Source organism: Sorex araneus, chromosome 5 (assembly GCF_027595985.1).
Source record: "Sorex araneus isolate mSorAra2 chromosome 5, mSorAra2.pri, whole genome shotgun sequence".
Classification (NCBI taxonomy): Eukaryota; Metazoa; Chordata; class Mammalia; order Eulipotyphla; family Soricidae; genus Sorex; species Sorex araneus.
In genome coordinates, this window is record NC_073306.1 from 66,680,461 (window position 1) to 66,700,909 (window position 20,449).

A 20,449-nucleotide genomic window follows, 5' to 3' on the forward strand; every position below is an offset into this window, starting at 1 on the left:
GCACTGCCAGGAGTAATTCTTGAGTGCAGAGCCAGGAGTAACCCCCTGAGTATGGCCGGGTGTGACCGAAAAATAAAAAAAAATTGAAACAATCTCAAAAATACAGAAAAGTTACAAATATAGTAATATAGTACAAAACTTTTTTCTCTTGGACTATCTGAGAGGAAAGCAATGTATTCTATAGTCCCTAATGCTTCAGTGCCTGTTTCATATAAACAAAGATTTTCTCTTATCTAATGAAAGTATAACCATTTAGTTCATGAAATAAACATTAACGTATTATTAGCATTTAATTTCTTTACATTGATTATTGGGCCACACCCGGCAGTGTCCGGGGCTTACTCCTGATTCTGTGCTTAGTGATTTTGTTTCTGGTGGCACTTGGGGGACCACATGCAGTGCCTGGGGTCAGATTCAGGTCAGTTGTGTGCGAGGCGAGTGCCTTACCCATTGACTATGTCTCCAACCTATATTACTAATATTTTGTATTTTCTTCTTATTTTGATTTTTGGACCCTGACTGTGGTCAGGGCTCACTCCTGACTGGGCTCAGGGCTGACTCTTGATCAGGTCCCAGGGTCCGGGGAATTAAATCTAGGCCAATTGTGTACAATGGAAGAGCCTTACCTGATGTACTATCACATTGGTCCAAATTAACATTTAATATTCATAGTCTATCTCTCGAGAAGCCTTAAGATGTATTAAAGCAAAAGAACATGTTTAAATCACATATTACAAATACCACAAATGTGGCATCATATTTTTTTATTGCATCCTATCAGGAGGAATAGAATCTTTGTTCTGTTGCTCAGATGCTATTCTTTTTCACAATTTGCTTAAAGCGGTGTTTGCTAGGCTTCTCTAAAATTAGGCCTTGTTTAATAAGTCTTTGGGAAAAACACTTGAAAAGTTGTGAATATCTCGGTCCTCATAAATTGATCTTGCTATCTGTTAATTATCTATTACCTTGGATTCAGAGTTTTCTCTTTTCCTAAATGGGATTTTAATCTTTTACCATCCTGCTTATTTTGATGCTAACATTGTCTATGATTTGGCTGACAGGACTTGCTAACATTAATCTACACTTCATTTTCTTTTGGCACAGGATGTTCCTGATGCTTGTACTTTACCTGGAATGAGTCTTTTATCTGTGAGGCTCTAATTCTCTTTCTGTATAGGATGACACTTAAAGCCATCACTGGGTGATTTGTCTGCCCATGGCTTTTTGGGCTCCTGTGCCCCATAAGTGGATTAAAGGATGTGTGAGCATTTGTGTGTGAAGCCCCACAACTGGATTAAGGTGTGTGTGTGTGTGTGTGTGTGTGTGTGTGTGTGTGTGAGCGTGCGCACGGACATGTGAATTTGCATCTATATAGCACAGTGGTAGGGCGTTTGCCTTTCATGCACCGACCTGTGTTCAATTCCTCTGCCCCTCTCAGAGAGCCTGGCAAGCTACTGAGAGTCTCGAGCCCGCACGGCAGAGCCTGGTAAGCTACCTGTGTTGTATTGGATATGCCCAAAACAGTAACAATAAATCTCACAGTGAGAGATGTTACTGGTGCCCACTCGAACAAATCAATGAGCAACAGAATTTTTTTCTTGTTTGTTTTTGGCCACACCCAACTTTGCTCAGGGTTTTCTTCTGGCCTTGTGTTTAGGGATCAATCATGGTAGGGCTCTGGACCATATGCAGTGCTGGAGTTCAAACCCTCCTCAGCTGCGTGCAAAGCAAGCACTCTACCTGCTGTATTCTCTCTCTGATCCCTATATCTATATTTTAATTTATTAAATTTTAGGTCTGGTTACCTATTTTCCCTCCTTTGTATAATTCCAGCCACATTAGGTTCATTCTCATTTCTGGCCTTCTCCATCTTTCTTTGGACTGGTTCCCACTAGTCATATATTTATTTATGTGCTCTCTTCCTATGTATGCAACCAATGTATTTCATTTCTGTGTCTGTAGTCCCCTGATCCCCTACCCCCCACCCAACTTCACATCGATTCCTCACCACACCCAAATGCTCACCCTCCACCATGCTGTGAGAGCTTTACTGGGCTCTAGAACCTTATTAGAACTTCAGTCTCTGCTGCAGATCACCCCGTTCACATCCCGCCCTTCTACAGGTCATGTTTCTTCCTCTCCCCTAACTTGTCGATGCTAGTATGGATTGTTGGAGAAGAGGAACAGTTGGTAAATGCTCTTATTGGAAAGACTAGTCCTTTTGGCTTACGTAGAGAAATAATACAATGATTTAGTCCAACTTTACTTGGAGGGAGAATGAGAGAGGCTAGAGATTTTTCTCTCAAGCTGTTTTCCTTTTCTGTGGCAGTTCCTCCCCTAACTCCCAAATAACATTCACGCTGTCTTCTAGTTGCTAGTCCTTACAGAGGGGTGAGAAAAAGCCAGCTGGCCTCTCAGGCTCCCTGCCAGCTGGGCAGGCTCCTTAGGGATGTATTTTCTTAAAGATGCCGGTTCTCTATACATAGAATATGGGGCCCAGGCAACTTACTAGAGAAAAACAGAATAAGAGCACTACTTTTGCTTTCTCTCCCAAACTGGAAGGGAGTTAGAGAAAGTTGCCTTGTTTTCATGAGAAGACAGAGTTCCCGCTTTCCATCTGTCTTGCTTGATTGCTCATATAAACTATAGATTTTCCTTCCTTCCTTCCTTCCTTCCTTCCTTCCTTCCTTCCTTCCTTCCTTCCTTCCTTCCTTCCTTCCTTCCTTCCTTCCTTCCTTCCTTCTTTCTTTCTTTCTTTCTTTCTTTCTTTCTTTCTTTCTTTCTTTCTTTCTTTCTTTCTTTCTTTCTCTCTTTCTCTCTTTCTTTCTTTCTTTCTTTCTTTCTTTCTTTCTTTCTTTCTTTCTTTCTTTCTTTCTTTCTTTCTTTCTTTCTTTCTTTTTCTTTCTTTCTTTCTCTCTCTCTCTCTTTTTCTTTCTTTCTTTCTTTCTTTCTTTCTTTCTTTCTTCTTTTCTTTCTTTCTTTCTTTCTTTCTTCTTTCTTTCTTTCTTTCTTTCTTTCTTTCTCTCTTTCTCTCTCTCTTCCTTTCTCTCTTTCTCTCTCTTCCTTTCTCTCTTTCTCTCTTTCTTTCTTTCTCTCTTTCTTTCTTTCTTTCTTTCTTTCTTTCTTTCTTTCTTTCTTTCTTTCTTTCTTTCTTTCTTTCTTTCTTTCTTTCTTTCTTTCTTTCTTTCTTTCTTTCTTTCTTTCTTTCTTTCTTTCCTTTCTTTCTTTCTTTCTTTCTTGGAGCACTAGAGAATCCATCAGAGTTGGGATGGGGGTGGAGGGGCCAGAGAGAGCCAGTGATTATGGTGAGATGGGAGAAGGGAGCCGCTCTAATTTTCCTGCATGGGCTTTTGTTAGGAGCACTTACTCTGCTCATTCCATGGGAATGCCAGAGATTTCCAACTCATGGGCTCTAAGGAAGAAGTGACATTGGGGACAGTTGCAAACTGGGATGTGGTGGAGAGATTGCTTAAAAATATCTGCATTGGCCAGGGAGAGAACTCAGTTGGCTGGAGTGCAGGCTTTGCCTGCAGAAGCCCTGGGAAGCAAAGTCCTAGGAACCCAGCACACATTGTCTCCAAAGACCACCGGGAATGACTCTCAAGCCCTGCAGGGTGTGGCCCCCAAATTCATATCTATATCTATGCATATATGCTAGACTTCCTATTTTAAATTTAAAGTATGTGTGTATATATGTATATATATACATATATATATCACTGTATCACTGTCATCCCGTTGTTTGTCGATTTACTCAAGTGGGCACCAGTAACGTCTCTATTACACTCAGCCCTGGGATTTTAGCAGCCTCTTTTTACTCGTCTTTCCAATGATTGGAAGCTCTTTCAGGGTCAGGAGAGTAAGACCTATCATTACTGTTTTTGGCATATCGAATATGCCATGGAAAGCTTGCCAGGCTCTGCCGTGTGGGTGGGATACTCTCGGTAGCTTGCTGGGCTCTCTGATGGGTGTATATATTTGTTACTATATTTGGGATATGAATATGCCACGGGGAGCTTGCCAGGCTCTCCTGTGCAGGCAATAGATTCTTGGTAGCTTGTCAGGTTCTCCAAGAGGGAGAGCTAGGTTATTAGATGTCTGGGAGCTTATTATTATATTGTATTGTATTATATTATATATTATGATATAATTATATTATATATACTATATAATATAATATATGTAATATATATCCCTAGTGCAGAACCAGGAGTAAGCTCTGAGCATCACCAGGTTGTGGCCTCCTGCCCAGACCCCACGACCCCCCTTCCCCACAAGAGAGACAGATTTTATCAGTGTTATCTTGACCTAAGATTTTAATTATATATTTATAATTTCTACACAAGAGAGCCTGGCAAACTCCCCATGGTGTATTCATATGCCAAATACAGTAAAAATGATGGGTCTCATTCTCCTGACTCTGGAAGAACCTCTAATGCGGCACCGTTGGGAAGGACGTGTAAAGAAAGGCTGCTAAGATCTCAGGGCTGAGACGAATGGAGATTTTACTGAGCCTGCTAGAGCAAATCGAGGGCCAATGGGATGATAGTGATAGTGATAGTGATAGTGATATATTATATTAGCTTCCGGGAGCTTGGTTTTATAGTCTCTGGGTGTTGGCCATTGATGGGATTACACAGTGGGGTAGGGAGGGGTGGGTGTGACTGCCTAGCCACTAGAAAATGGGGAATCTGGGTGGAAGAGGCCCAGTCCTGATCCGAGCAGCCTTGGAGATCTCTGCCCCGGGTCCTGCACACCTGGGTTCCTCTGCTGGTCCCTTCATGCGTGAGGCTCGGCCAAATGTGTGGAGAGTGGCTTTGAGCATGGCTGTGGCTGGGTTCTGGAGGTTGTCAACTGTCAAGGCTCTGCTCAGGGCGGGGTGGGGGGGAGAAACGCAACCTGTCCCCTCCGAGGAGCCCCGGTGAAGATAGCCAACAGCCAGGCTCGGGGGCAAGAGACTGCGTCACTTTCTGCTGGAAGCTTGGTTTTATAGTCTCTGGATGTTGGCCATTGATGGGATTACACGGGCGCAGTTTCTGCGTGTGACTGCCTAGCTACATATATACATACATATATACATATATATATGCTTTTTAATTTTAATACTTTTCTGATGCTATTTTCCTCAGTTCTCTGATACTATTTCATGTATTATTAATTATCACAATTTTATTTTTGATAGCTACCACAATGTTTGAAGCTGGAAAGGGTAAAGGTAATTCAGAGGAATTTTCAGTGGAAATCAACAAAACTCTTGGAGAGTTTGCATTCCCTGAAGAATTTGTCTTTGATGTTTGGGGAGCCATCAGTGATGCCAAACAAGGACGGCTATGATGTGGATGTGCCATCTCTGGAAAAATGAAGTGGTTCCCTGAAAAAGCTAAGCACCATAAAATCTGCTTTTAGACACTCTTACTGACTCTGGTTTGATTTTATGGATGTGGAATCCATTCTTTGAAATATAATTTCCTGGCATTTTAAAAATGTATTTGTTTATGTGGTATGCTTAAGATAAATGATCTAAAATGGGAAATGATTTTACTATTTAATACCCCCTTTAAAGCAGTTTCAGAGAATGTTTCTAGATAGATGATTTTGCTCCCTATTAATGCCTTTGCTTTCTTTGTTTTCCCACTCATAAGGAACTGAATGTGATAGCCTTGTCCTTCTGCAAAATCGTAATGCAGTGAAAATGAGGATTGGAGTATGATTTGCCTTGTACCTTCATTTATTACCTTGAACAGTTTGCAGGATGGAAATTATGCCTATTATAATAAGTCTAGAAGCACTGTTGATCCACCAAAGGGAGGGATGTTTGTATGGACCTTTAATGTCTATGGTCCACTTTTTCCACTTTGTAAAACAAATGTTGATTGATTTAATCAATGTAACTGCTTCTTAAAACCTATTGAAATTGGTTGTACTGTTATGAGTTTGCACATGTGGAAGAAAGTGAAAAAGAAGAGATAGTACAGAAGTCACTTATACTTCAATTTTTAAGACAATTCTTAAAACATTCATTTTGCACCATCCCCACTTTTATGTTACCCTTTATAAGCGCACCAGGGAGGATTTTTATAAAAATTTTCTTTTGAAAGATATTTGCTCTGAAAATAACTATGTTTGAGAACTTTTTTGGGGGGAGAGGGGTTAAAGGGCAATGCTTTTAAGCACCCTAAACTTTAGAGCAGATAGGATCAGAAATAGATTTTCTCCCAGTAGAAATAAAGGAAGAAGGTAAAGTTGAGAAAATATTTTAGTCTGTTATTTTAGAGTTCTATCATGCTTTCTCTCAAACCTTATATTATTGAGGAAATTGAGGGTAAATGACTGTCTTATCATTCTTAGTTGACATTTTACAGGTCTAAGAGAAATGGAAATGAATGGTTTCAGCACAGCTCATTGAATATGGCAGAGCATGGTGTGACCAAGCCGTCTTCTAAAGTGTTAGGTGGAAAATGCTGTGCACTGCCATGGTAATCAGAAATAATAACCCATAAGGGATATATCACACGAAATCAGAAGTAGTCCCTTTTCATGCTGGGTTAATTCTTGGATAACTCTTGTTTTCTGATACAGCTTTACTTTTATTGCTTCTTCACTCACCTTTTACATAAGTTTAATGCTACAAAGCTGTTTTTCTTTGCCTCATTCATCTGAAACCTGCACAGACACTGTTTTCATCATTAATGTGTAACTGAAGTCGTTTACAGATTGTGGACGGTCATATTCTTCTTTCCTGTCATTTAAAAATAGCATCCAGTTCAGTATATAATTGGTTGTTACCTGTTTAATGGATTTTGTTTGAAATCCTCAAATACCTCAGTAGTTTTGGGGTTGTCAGAGATCTAACCCAGGGTCTCATACAAGCAAGGCATATTTTCTACCACCGAGTTCCACTCCATCTCCTACTAATTCTTAATAGCACCATAATACTGCCTTAGAAAGGCAGGGATGGGAGTATTATTGGATGACCTCAGAAACATTTAAAATAAATTTTTTTTTGGCACTCGAGGTAGATATGAAGTAATTAACCATTGTTTATTAGTGATAGGCATCAGTTTCTCCTCCCTTTGTGGGCATGCTCCTGAACTGACCCTTGCTTGCAGATGCCCGATGGCTTAGAGATGACACTCACAGAGCAGGTGTGTTCACCGTGGCTGTAGAGTTTTGATGAGGATGGCACTAATATCCCTATACAATTGTAGCGGTACTTGTCTGTTAACACTAAAGAAACATTTTTATTCAAACTTGAAGTGGACCCAGCTGCCTTGATATGATACGTAGCCCTAATAAGTTTTTTTCTTAGAGTGTTTTTATATTCCAGCTCTATTGCTACACTGATAAGTCTGGTTTGTCTATGTCCTTTTCTTCTACCCAAAACTGTATCTCTGTGAAGTTCTGTATCCTTCTGTAGCTCTAACCACCCTCTGACACATCCCTACATCGCCCTGCCCACCCTCCCCCACAAAGCTGAGTCTGATTTATAGTTGTTACAGGCTCTGCTGCTGCTACAATGAAACCAATTGTGCTCCCATTTTATTGGCTTTGCACTTTCAGAAATACTGATTTCTCTTTTGTCTTGTAGATTTCCTCATGGAGGGTGATTATTTTATTCTTGATTTCTTTTTGTCAAACCAGCATTGTTTAGGATCAGAAGAGCACATGATTTCTCTCAGTACACATGGATCTAACAGAGAAGGTAGATGAATGAACTTGGAGCCCGCTGGGCCTTCAGCACAACTCAGTCATGATCATATGCATGTATTATGATGACGCCTAGTGCATTCTGGTTTTATGTGATGTTTCAAAAACATAACTATATAATCATAGAGCATGCAATGCTTACAAATTCAAGAATAAAAGCAGGCATCAGTTAATTGCTGTTTGGAGCTTCTTATCACAAATGTAACTGACAAATAAAAAATAAATGAATAGTTACAAATGATGTTCCATTTGTAATATTTCTGCCTGTAACTTCAACATATAATTAATGTTCAAATAAAGCTTATTTTACTTAGGTCCATGTTATTACTAGATCTTCATCAAGTGGAGAGAAACTTTCCTTGGTTTCCTTCTATTATCATTGTCTACTTAGTAGTAAATCTGCAGAAGTTCTAAATGGAACACAGTTACCACCAGAGATGTAAAACGATGGTTATACAAAGAGGCTTTACTTTCTGATCTATCTATCTATCTATCTATCTATCTATCTATCTATCTATCTATCTATCTATCTATCTATCTATCTATCATCTATCACTTAGCTCTTTTGGTGGAATTACTAGGATAGAAGCATAATTAAGTATCTTCTCCAAGCTATGAGTGAGTAGAAGTAGGAGATGCTATCTAAATACACACTTGTTATGTTCCTGACACAGATTGGAAAGAGATATCAGTAATTACAAGTCACACATCATAGTTTTAAACCTTTCTAAGATTGTGAAGTGTACAATGGTACAGACTGTCCCTGCCTGTTATCTGAAAACCTAATTCAAAGAAATAACTCCTGATTATTATCTGCTAGCAGTGTGAAAGTTGAATATGCATTTTTATTTCCACTGAGACACTGAGTTTCTCTAAGATGTTAGCCTAGGCATAGATATCTTCAGGCAGTAAGTAAAAGGAGAAATAAAAAAGTGTTCTGAAATGCAGTTTTAAGTAAATATTTTACAGCTTTAATAGTTTGTGCCATGCAATATTATTGACTTTATATAAAATATTAAGAATTTTTGAAAACTTTTCTCCTTTATAAAAATAGCATATACTTGAAAGTATTTTTTGAATGTTGGAACTTATTAATATGTGAAATTATAGATTATATTTTACGATTGTTTAAAAATGTTATCTTGGCTGGGGATGTGGCTCAGTGAGAAAGTGTGTGCTTTGCATATGTGAGATTTTTAGTTCGGTCCTAGGCACCGCAGAATAAGAAGGAGATTACCTGTTTTTCTACTTACATATTTATGAATTGTATTGATCAAAAGGTAAATTATGTTTAAGGCTATGATAAGTTTACATTTCTTATACTTGAAATATTATAATAAAAATCTTTTCATGAAAAAAGTGCTGCTTTTATTGCAAGAAAAGTTGTGTTTTAATTGTTAGTATTCTGAGTTTTGTTTAAATGATGGCAATAACATAATTGGTCAAGCCTTTATTTTGTAGGATAACATTGGTTTGTTCTTTCTGCTTTGCCACAGGGTGCTTAGGCTTATTGGGTTACTCTCATCACAGTGCTCCCATTCCTCTGTGTTTATTTGTAACTTCTTTGTTCTCTGCTTTCCCAACTAGTTAATCACTTTTATCTTCTAATTAGACTCTGTAACTTGTAAATATTGCTTTTCTCTTCTCCTTAAGTCCTTTGTATAGTTAATTCAGAGCAATGTCCTTTTTGTATATACAGAGGAAGACAGTTAATGCTATGCTTTTGTAGGTTGGCTCCGAATGATGTTCACTCCCAGGCATCTGTTCTCCCAACTTAAGCCTCAGTTGCCCTTACTTCCTAGCACCCCAAAAGCAGAGTCCCGACAAGAAACTGGATGGACCCAGGACAAGCTATGAGCTACCCAGGCATCAAAATGGGCCAGGCCAAAGTGCCATAAAACTTAACTACAAGTTAAGAGCATGGTCATGGACAAATTCTGTCATGATCCAAAAAGTAACAACTAGATTAGGACCCTGCTAGGGTTAGGAAAAATTAATCTGGCCTGAGCACTCTAGTCTGAGATCTATAGCAACATGCTTCCAGGAAAGCCACCCTACAAGTATAATGCATCTCTTACTGTGTCCATACAAAATAACTAATATTAAGACGTAGAATTAAGGTGTTAATTAAGATGTTAATTAAGTTATTGGACTAAGGAGAGGAGAAACATCTCTAAGTGGCATTTTGCCCTTGAGCAGAAGGGCTTTCATATGTTGATTGTGCTACTGGACCTGGATATGGTGGCTATCCCCAATGGGTAGAGTTGGAGAGAAACGAGAAAGAGACCAGGTTGCGAGATGGAGCACTGAGAGATGAGTGAGAGAGGCAGGACAAGACGGGAGTGAGGGGCAGTGTGAGACTAGCATGGGAAGCTTAGTGAGACTGGAACAGGCATGTGGGGAGAATGGAATAAACGGCAACTGATCACCAACCAGCCTGGCCCTCATTTCCTCCTTCATCTGCCCATGGCGTTGGCCATCTCACGTGGGAGAGCGACCAGAGACCACTGAATGCAGGCGGCGAGAAAAAGAGCTGCGGAGTTCTCCAGTCGTCTCGTGAATACACAGTTTTTAATATCTTTGGTACTTTATTTTTTATTGGGACATAATTGTCATATTCAGTATGTTAATTTCTAATGTGTAACACAATTCTTTGATATTTGTACATATTGCAAAATGGTCTCACAATAAATTCATTAGCATCTATTACTGCATGGTGTCATTATTTTTCTTGTTTATTGGGCAACTCTCTGAGTGGTACTCAGAGCTTCGGGCTCTGCTCAGGCATGACTCCTGGAAGTGCTTGGGGGACCATACATGGTGCCAAGGTTTCAAAACTGGGTCAGCTGCATATAAGACAAAGATGTTAACTGCTGTACTATCTCTCTAGCTCCTAGAGTATTCTTTTTATTGTTAAATAATAGTTCTTATTATACAACACATCTTGCTATTTCATTCATTCGTTGATGAACATTTAGGGTGCCTCCATGCCTTGGCTATTATAAATAGTGCTTCAGTGGGCAGTGGTCTACAGAAATATTTTTGTGGGTGGCACATTTTTTTCTTAATGTGTTTTGTACAAGGTATAATATCTCAGATACATTTATTTATTTTTTGGGGGCAGGAGTAGGGTTCCCAAGGTTAAGGGGCCAGTGCTACTTCCAGTGATTGTGTGGGCCTGCGGATTTATTTGTTTGGGTTTTTTTTGTCCCCAGCAGGGCACAGGACTTACTCCTGGCTCTGTGTTCAGGGGTCACTTCTGGTGGTGTTCCGGGTTGGAGTTCCAGGGCTCAAATTTTGGTTGCCTGAATGCAAGGCAAATACATTAATCCCATACTATCTCTCAAGCACTTTTATTTTTGTTTTCACAATAGAACCAGTCAATACTGCCCACTACCTTGAATCTTCCTTCATCATTGTCACTGTAGATTTTTCTTTTGGCAAGATCTTTTCATGTAGCGGGTGGGGAATATGTAGAATAATGATTCAGCATATAATGTGTCATCTGCAATAATATTGTATGCTTAAAACATACATAGTAATATTGTCATAAAACATGATATCTTATTAAAAAGAAAATTGTATAAAAATAAAAAGAAAAGGCGCGGCGAGGGAAGGGACGCCTCACCGCACCGAGCCAGGCACAGGGCCTAGGGCAGCAGCTGTCTCTCCCGCCACCCGAGTTCGGTAGCCTCCGGCCACTTCCCCCACCCCGGGGAGGTTGATGGCGAAGATGTGGCAGGCGAAGGAAGGAACGGAGCCAAGATGGTTGGTCTCACTAGCAGTTTATTCCAGTCTTCCCTCTATACACTCTCCGTCCTCTCTACACCTTTACGCCCCCCACCTTCTCTCCGAAGCCCCTTTTATTGATCATGGCCCTTCCAAAGGGCGCAATACATTGACGTCACCAAAGCACCAAAAGATCTTGCAGGAAGAACATTGAGGCAACATAATTCTCTTGTATCTGCAGGCCCTTAATCTAGGCGCCTGGAAAGAAGATACAAAAACAAAACCAAAGCCTTCTTTGGGCTGAAAGCACTCGGATTTACATCCCAAAGACCAGGCTGGGCTGCAGCAAGAAATCTACATGTCAATTACAAACTAGACAGCACCTGAAATTTACATTCCAAAGACTAGGCTGGGCCAGAGCCTGGAATCTACAAAGTCAAATCAATTCTGGCTAGCACCTTAGATCCGGGTCAAAGATCAGCTAGGTTTCTGTGACAAAAGGTTTCTGTCACAAAACTCCAGAAGGTAGCTGGAAAAGGGGAAATATTCCAACAAAAATAAAATTGAAAGCAGCACAAAAACCTACAAGAAAGATAGGAATTATGACTTTAAAAGCTTACAGGTTTAGTGAATTTATTTAGTCCTGAAAATAATGTTTCTTATGAGACTGACACCTAAGGACAGTAGACAAAAGGGCCAGGAATATTGCTTCTTAGTTGGAAGCCTGCTTCATGAGCAGGGGCAGAAGGTATCTGGAATAGACAAGGGACCACTAAGACAATGAGGTTGGAGGAATCGTTCGGAATGGGAGATGTGTGCTGAAAGTAGATAAAGGACCAAATGGGATAACCTCTCAGTATCTATATTGCAAACCACAGTGCCCCAAAGTGGAGAGAGAGTATGGGGAAATTGTCTGTCATAGAGGCAAGGGAGAGTTGAAGTGGGGGTGGGGTGATACTGAGGACATTGGTGGTGGAAGATGTGCACTGGTAGAGGGATGGATGTTCGATCATTGCATGACTGAAACTGAAACACGAAAGCTTTGTAACTTTATCTCATGGTGATTCAATTAAAAAAAGTGTTTCTTTCAAAGTTGATGTTTCTATTGTGGTTCAAATAGGTTATGATAGAAATAATTTGTTTTAATTGTATTTCAGCAGCTTTCCAGTGAAAAGTAAACAAATATAAAAATGAAGCAAACAAAAGACTTGTTTCCCCATAATACAAAACCACTTTCCCCCCACCATATTGAGTGCTGGCCATTGAACTGAGTTCTGCCATGTGTAAGGCAAGCACCCTTCTTGTTGTACTGTCATTCTGGCCTCTACATTTAAAAAATGAAGAAGTAGGTTTACAGAAATGAAACAACTTAGTCTAAGGTATAAATCTGGTTAGTGGCAAAGACAAGATTTGAACCTACTTTTGAGCTCTCTCCAAAACTGAACTTGTTAATATTTTACAAAAGCAATGTTCTGAGTCACTCAACTGAAGAAAAGTTGTTGAGGGGACTAAAGCCCAGAGAACAAGGTGATAGATTCAGTTAGCTGCCCTGTTTGGTTTGAATAAAAGAACAGTTAAGCCAAAGTGAGAAAGAACAACAGGTTTTAGGTTAGAAATCCTACGCTGAAGGGTTACAGTGACTTTAAAAATTATGATGTGGGTATAAAACATGCAACCAAAATTCACTTTTCCCATTGCTAGAGGCCGGCCAACTCACTCATGGCAGAAAGGTGCCAAGTCTCCCAAATTTGGATTTTTGTTTGTGATTGGGCTGCACTGGGCAGTGCTCACGGCTTGCTCCTGGATCAGTGCACAGGGTTCACTTGTGCTCAGGGGACCCTATGGGGTGCTGGGGAACAAATCTGGGTTGACCAGATTTGTTTAGGGCAAGTGTTCTTCACCTACTTTTATTATCTCATTGGCCCCACCAAGTCTGAATTAAAAAAAAAATTATTAGTGAATCACCGTGAGTACAGTTACAGACTTACACAATTTTGTGCTTTTGTTGCAGTCATGCAATGCTCAAGTATCCACCCCTCCACCAATGCCCATTTTCCACCACTGATGATTCCAGTATCCCTCCCCCCCCACTCCATCCCCATTCTCCCCCACCCCACCCCGCCTCGGTGGCAGGGCATTCCCTTTTGTTCTCTCTCTCCTTTTGGGTGTGGTGGTTTGCAATAGAGGTATTGAGTGGCCATCGTGTTTGATCTGTAGTCTAACAAGTTTGAATTTTTAAAGAAAGTTGTAGGTATAAGAAGTCATGTCTTCATAATTAAAGGCACAAAATATTCTTGCTAGTTTGACTGAGAAAGATTAGGAAAGAAAGGTCTTATCTTTCACTGCAGAGTGAGGAAGATACAATTTGGTCAAAACCTTTTCTGATTAAAGTAATTTCATGGTTTACTTGTTTTGACTTGGATTGTGGGCATTTTCTTCTCAAATTATTATTATTTAGTTTATTCAGAAAATGACTAAAATGACTAAGGAGTGATTACTGTGTTCTTAAGGATTTTAAAAAATAGTTTGAAGCAAGTTTTAAGAATGTAGTAATTTGTTATCAGGTGCTTGGTGCCCTTTACTGTTCACATATGTCATTAACATTTGAGGTTTCATGGAGCAAAAAGTCTCATCATTTACCTTTTTAAAGTTCTGAGTGCTGAGAAATGAATAGGTACGTTATATTGGTTCAGAAGGCTCTCTTCTCGTCTAAAATTCTAATTTATATGCTGAAGGGGTGAGTTTGTGGAGATGACTACAAATTCCTTGAACTGATTCCCTGCACATTTTTCTTACACAAAAGAGTGGTTAATTTTAAATAATTGACTTACAAGTTGATAAACAGGATAATTTGTGAGACTTCCTTCAATATTAAACCTAAGTAAAATTATTTGTAACTATAGTGATTTAAGAAATCAAGCCAATCGTGTTCTTTTATAGAGAAACATGTAACTACATGTAATCGTGACATGCTTCTTGAATTTCTATTTAAGAGGAGTTCAGGTAGGAAGGTACACTTATTAATATATTAACAGCTGGCATTTTCAAAATGATCAAAAATTCTGTGAAGTATGTCTGTGGTTCTCCTTTTTGACTTTTTAAAACTAAATTGGAAAATAATCTTAGTTTAATATTTTAAATTGAACCAGTTAGCTTCTGGAAGTTTCCTCCGCCTGAGTTAATGCTTCTTTCACTGATTAGAAAGACCAGTTTGCCACTTCAAGTCCTCCAGGCATTTGAAAGGCAATTTTCATCTACCTTGACTGACCAGTAGGTGGCATTGTCTGCCCTGCTGCTACCTCATCTTTGTCTGTGAATCTGAATAGCAAGTTAGGTTTCTGTTTTATTCTTTTTGTTCCCATTCTTGCTTGTGCAATCTGATTTTTGACCTCTTCTGTGATTCCACTTAGAATTGCCCCTTGACAAGAAAAGTGTTTTTTCTACCGTGGTAGCTTTGAGTTTTCTTCTCAAAACCTCGGTTGGTTACATCATGTGGTCTTGGAGAATTTTCAGAGAGAGTAACTAATTCAAAAATCAACCAAGGTCCCTCTAGACCTCAGAGGCAAAGAAATGACTGAGCACGGAAGTGCTGGAGAGGTGATTATGGTTAATATCCTGTGAAAGTTATAGACGACTTCATCCCAAGCATAAAATTAAATAGGTACATTAAAAACTTTAAAATCACACTCACGACTTCAAAACTTTTAAGTAACTTTCAAGCAACAGTTAATTTCAATTTCTTTATTCTCTGCCTGAAAAAATAAAATGAGTTGAGTTTCTTTGCATTTAATAATTAATATTATGAGAATGATTTATGTTATTAAGAGACTATTTCTCCGTTCAGATGAAATTCTGTCCAAGGACCAAGTAGCTCAAAGGGCCAGTGTACATGTGAGATCCCAGACTTGATCCCTGGCATTGCTGGGATAGCCCTCAATCCCCTCCCTCCCTGCCCTACAGCAAAACACCAAAATACGTTCTGTCCAATTATTGATTTATACATTGCCATTTCAATAATTATCAATTAATTTTTCATCTTTCTGATATTGTTCATATTTAAGTAATTTAATAGTACCTTTGAGATAAAATACTTTGGAGATAGGACATTTCCCATTATTTATTGTGCAATAATTCTAGTAGTATCACCTGATATCATTTGGGAGTCTCTTTAGCACTAGGTAAATAATATTTGTCAGAAATAGGAGTTTAAATTTTGGAATTGTAATAGTTTTTTATAATTAGAATGATATAAGACTGCTTTTCTTGTATGGCTTTTTTTTTGCCAATGAAATTCTAGTCTATATGAATAATTTTCTGTAGTATGAGGTAGGTTTACTCATAAGAGAAACAAAATTCAAAAATTAACAATTTTTTTAAATTAACAATTTTTGTAATTCAAAAATTAACAGCCTCTATTCAAAATATTTTCTCTGGGTTTTATAACTGGTGATGGCATACAAGAGGGAGTAGCAGAGACAAACAAAAGGGAAATTGAAGGCATCAGGGTCTCTTAGAGAATTTCTCATTTACTGGATCTACTAGAAGTTCCTGTTGCAAATGTTGATCTTATTTTAAATGTCCATATACTTCATATTGCCTTGATAATAAGGATTTTATAATCTCTGGCGCTTAGTAATTGGCTCCAGGAATAGCATGGACAACTAAGTGATGAATATCAGATATTAAGCTATTAGATTCCTTAACATGGCTGATTTATGCCTTATCTTTGCATCACTGTTTATTTTCTCTGTTCATGGTATTTTATTATATATGGCATATTTCTCCTAATTGGAATCAAAGATCCAAACTAAATGTTGGAATTAGGTTTCAGTAGCCCAGAGAAGGCAATGTTATTTTGATTGATAATCTCAGGAATCAATCGATGTGCCTTATGTTCTATGGATATGAGTCATTTCTTTGAGGGTGCAGTGCACTTAGATTAGTAGTTTGAGTTGCCCTACAGTGTACCTTTATCGTAGTCAGCAGGCAGCAAGAACATATTTATATAGTTTGATAAACAATTCTTCAATTATGTGGCCTGTGCTTCTACTTTTGAGCAAAAGTAGTAGTTTCATGAACAAGAAATACCTAATATCTCTTGTTGAAGTTTATATGAAAGTTGGCGAACTGTCGGACATGGGATAAGACAGTATTACCAAAGTAGGACCTCAAGACAAAATCTACATGACAGAATTTTATTCTTGATGAAATGAAGAGTAAGCTTTATAGAAGTGTGTTATAATTTGTGTTTGACTTTCTTTTGTAGATAACTGAAATGTTCCAACTGTATTACTTTCCCTTAAAAAAAAAATCATCAATGCAAGAGGGCCAGAGAATACAGTGGGGTAGGTGCTTGTTTGCACACGCTAACCCAGGTTCTCTTCCTGGCACTCCATAAGGTCTCCCAAACCATTTAGGGCATGATTACTAATCGAACAAAATGAAAAAAATTCTTTCTTTTCCTCTGTGCTTCTCTCTTGTACTTCTTAAAACATTTCTTCAGTGAATTGCATATTTACTTTCCAAGTTGGACTTTATAAGCAATGCTAAATATCAGTGATATTTTCCTTTATTTGTGCTAGGAAGTGCTCTAAATGAGTGTTTACTCTTTAGTTATTTTAGCAAATGACTCTTCATTAGTCTGATCATATTCCTGATTGATTGTTGAGGCACTAGTTCTGCCATTTTAAGAAGAAATATTTCCAATTTTGTTTTAATAACTGAATCACATTTTATAATATCACACTGAAAAATTTATGCTGCCATAAATCTGTTGGCTCTGAGATATAAAGGCAGCAATGTGAGTGAAAATCTTATTGCTATATCATTTAATGTACTATGGAACATTTTGTACTTAGAACTTCATTTTGGGAATAACATGCTATAGAATGAAAGCCTGATAAGATAAGCCCTTTTATGTGTAAAATATCAGATTCATTTTATTTATTTCAAAATTTATATTCTTTTATCATCTTCAATGGTGAAAGAAATAGTTAATGTATATAAACACATTAAACTACGTAGTATATTGACTATATGTATTAGAAGTTTTTCTCAATTAAAGCTTAAGGCAACTGATATTGTTTTGTCTTTTTATGACTATGTAATGCTATTTATTTGAAAGTAAAATATTTATCAATGTTACTTTATTATATAGTCATGCTGTAAATGAAAAATTTAGTAAATTCTTTGTAGTTTGTAGAAGTATTGTTATTGAACCCAAGTTCTGGTACTTACCCTTCAAGAGCTAATTACCAGAGATGGTGACTGGAGTGATGCACAGTGGGTAGGGCATTTGCCTTGCACAAGGCCTACCCGGGTTCGATTCCCAGTATCCCACATGCTCCCCTGAGCACCTCCAGGGGCAGTTCCTGAGTGCAGAGCCAGGAGTAATTCCAGTGCATCACTGGGTGTGACCCAAAAAGAAAAAAAAAGAACTAATTACCAGAGAGACAAAAGTTGATATAGAAAAATGAGTTTTATTCAAGTGTTAACAACCTGAGAAGGTGGTAGACTTCTTGTCTTCCAAAGCCCATTTTCTTCTTATGCTTAAGTTAGTTTACAGGACTGGTTGGGAAGGTAAATTGGCAAAAAAAAAAAAAAAAAAAAGGGAAATTTGTCCAAGAGAGAAAGGAGCCTGATAAGCTTCAGGAGTCTTTTCAGAGATCCTGTTGTTTACTCTCCTATGCCTCTTTTAGCCATGACTGCACCTGATACAACATAGAGCCTGTGGATATCATTAAACACATAGAACCTGAGAATATCTTCAAAGATTGAAGATAGGGAAAGAGTCAAGGAGTGTGAGGATAAACTCAGCTGTGAAGAACTTGATGGAATTTCAAATACTTGCTTGCTTATGGTATTGTTATAACTTACTCCTGGCAGTGTGCTTGGGGATCCAATGTGGGCTAGCTGCATGCAAGGCAAGTGGCTTAAGTGGGTGTCCTTTCTCTGTCACTGTCATCCCGTTGCTCATCGATTTGTTCGAGCGGGCACCAGTAAGAGAGACTCATTGAGAGACTTATTGTTACTGTTTTGGGCATATCCAATACCCACGGGTAGCTTGCCGGGCTCTCCGAGAGGGGTAAAGGAATCGAACCTAGGTCGACTGCATGCAAGGGAAATGCCCTACACGCTGTGCTATCGCTTATAAAATATATGCATTATGCCAAAATATTATATATTATATAATATGTAATATATGCATTGTATAATATATGTGCCCGAGAAGCAGGCTGAGTGCAATGCCAAACTTTGTTAGTGTCAGGGGGAGAACTTCCAGTGCAAAGGGTTAAAGAACAATAGTGAAAAATAGTCAGAAAATGGAGAGAGTGTTGCAAAAAAGTTATGGAAATGGGATGGAGTATAGCTTGGGATGATTGACTATCTGCCACCTCCAGGTTAGATAGCTTATTTAACATGTCTAATATTCCATTTCCTCAAATCCTTATTTGGGTCATACTCAGAGGTGCTTGGAAGCTACTATTGGCACAGTGCTTAGGGGGTCACTCCCCAGTGGTCCCTTGAAGCCCATTTAATGCCATCGACTAAACCTAGTGTTTTTGCATGTGTCCTACAGTCTATTTGAGCTAACTCCCGGACTTCATTTCCTCATCTCTTCAATAAGAACAACAATACCTTCTTGTAGCAAAGATTACAGCACTTAGAACATATCCTACAGCACTTAGCATATTATCTGGAGCATAGTAAATATTTAATACATTTATTTATTATTGCTGTTGATATTCTTCCAGGCAGACATCAAATTTTTGAAACCTGGGGGAGAGGTTTCTTTTGCTGAATGGGCGATAGTGATTGCATTTTCTTTTTGCTTTTCTTGTTTCATCTTTGAGGAGACACATCTGGAGGTGCTCCGTGGCTGTTCCTGCTCTGTGTCTGGGGTTGCTCAGCATTGCTCATACGGTGCTGAGCCAAGAATGCATGCAGCCCATTGGATGTGTTTCTGAACCTATATGTTATTTTAAAATTATTTAAATCTATTTAGCAAATAACACATCTTACAGAAAAGTTAGCAAACATGGAAAAGCTCAAAGGAAACAAATACCACATAATTTTACAGTCTAAATCTAACTGTAATTTTTGTTCCTCTTCCTGTCTATAGAAAATTAAGATCACACTGTGAAAGTGTTTTATAATTTGGCTTCCAACCCAAACACTCATTACACTTTACATTTCACCATCTTCTGCATCTTTTAAATGATTGCATGACTACCTATTGCATACTACAATTTATTTAAGCACTCCTCTTTTACAATAGACTTAGTATTATATTAAATACAAGAAATTTTGATTATCTCAGAAAATCAAGTTTATAACGATGACCTTTGTGCTTTCTTTCATAATTTGCTTTATCTCAGAAAGTTAACTGGTAAGTTTTCAGAGATATATACATGAGGGAAACAAAATTTAAGCCAATTCTTCCAGATGTACATTAGTCTCCAGAAAGTCTCATTTCTCATCTATCTAGATAAACAGGTCTGCACAGCTAAATCAAGTGACGAACTAGTATAAATAAACTTGGAAAGTGTTAAAAATCTGTGAAATCTCCCCAAAGCACTATACAGATTTAATGTGATCCCTAAAAGGATACCCATGACATTCTTCAAAGAAATGGATCAAGTAATCCTGAAATTCATATGGAACAATAAATGCCCACTAATAGCTAAAACAATTATTGGGAAAAATATGATAGGAGGCATCACCCTCCCCAACCTTAAACTTTACTACAAAGCAGAAACAATTAAAACAGCATGGTACTGGAACAAAGTCAGAGCTGCAGACCAATGGAACAGAGTGGAATATCCCTACACACAACCCCAAATGTATGATCACTTAATATTTGATAAGGGGCAAGAAATGTGAAGTGGAGCAAGGAAAGCCTTTTCAACAAATGGTGCTGGCATAACTGGACAACCACATGCAAAAGAAAGGGCTTAGAGCTCGACCTGACGCCATGCACAAAAATCAGATCAAGATGGATTAAAGACCTCAA

At 38.4% G+C, this 20,449-nt stretch overlaps 1 protein-coding gene across 1 annotated transcript in view; it reads left to right on the forward strand.

Annotated features, from left to right (window-relative positions):
* Positions 1-10,333, forward strand: part of GIPC2 (GIPC PDZ domain containing family member 2) — a 108,097-nt gene extending 97,764 nt beyond the window's left edge. The window contains exon 6 of the mRNA XM_004603638.2: positions 5,183-10,333. Coding sequence (XP_004603695.2) covers positions 5,183-5,334 — 152 coding nt within the window. The 3' untranslated portion in view covers positions 5,335-10,333. The remainder of the gene's footprint in view (positions 1-5,182) is intronic.
* Positions 10,334-20,449: the final 10,116 nt, after the last annotated feature.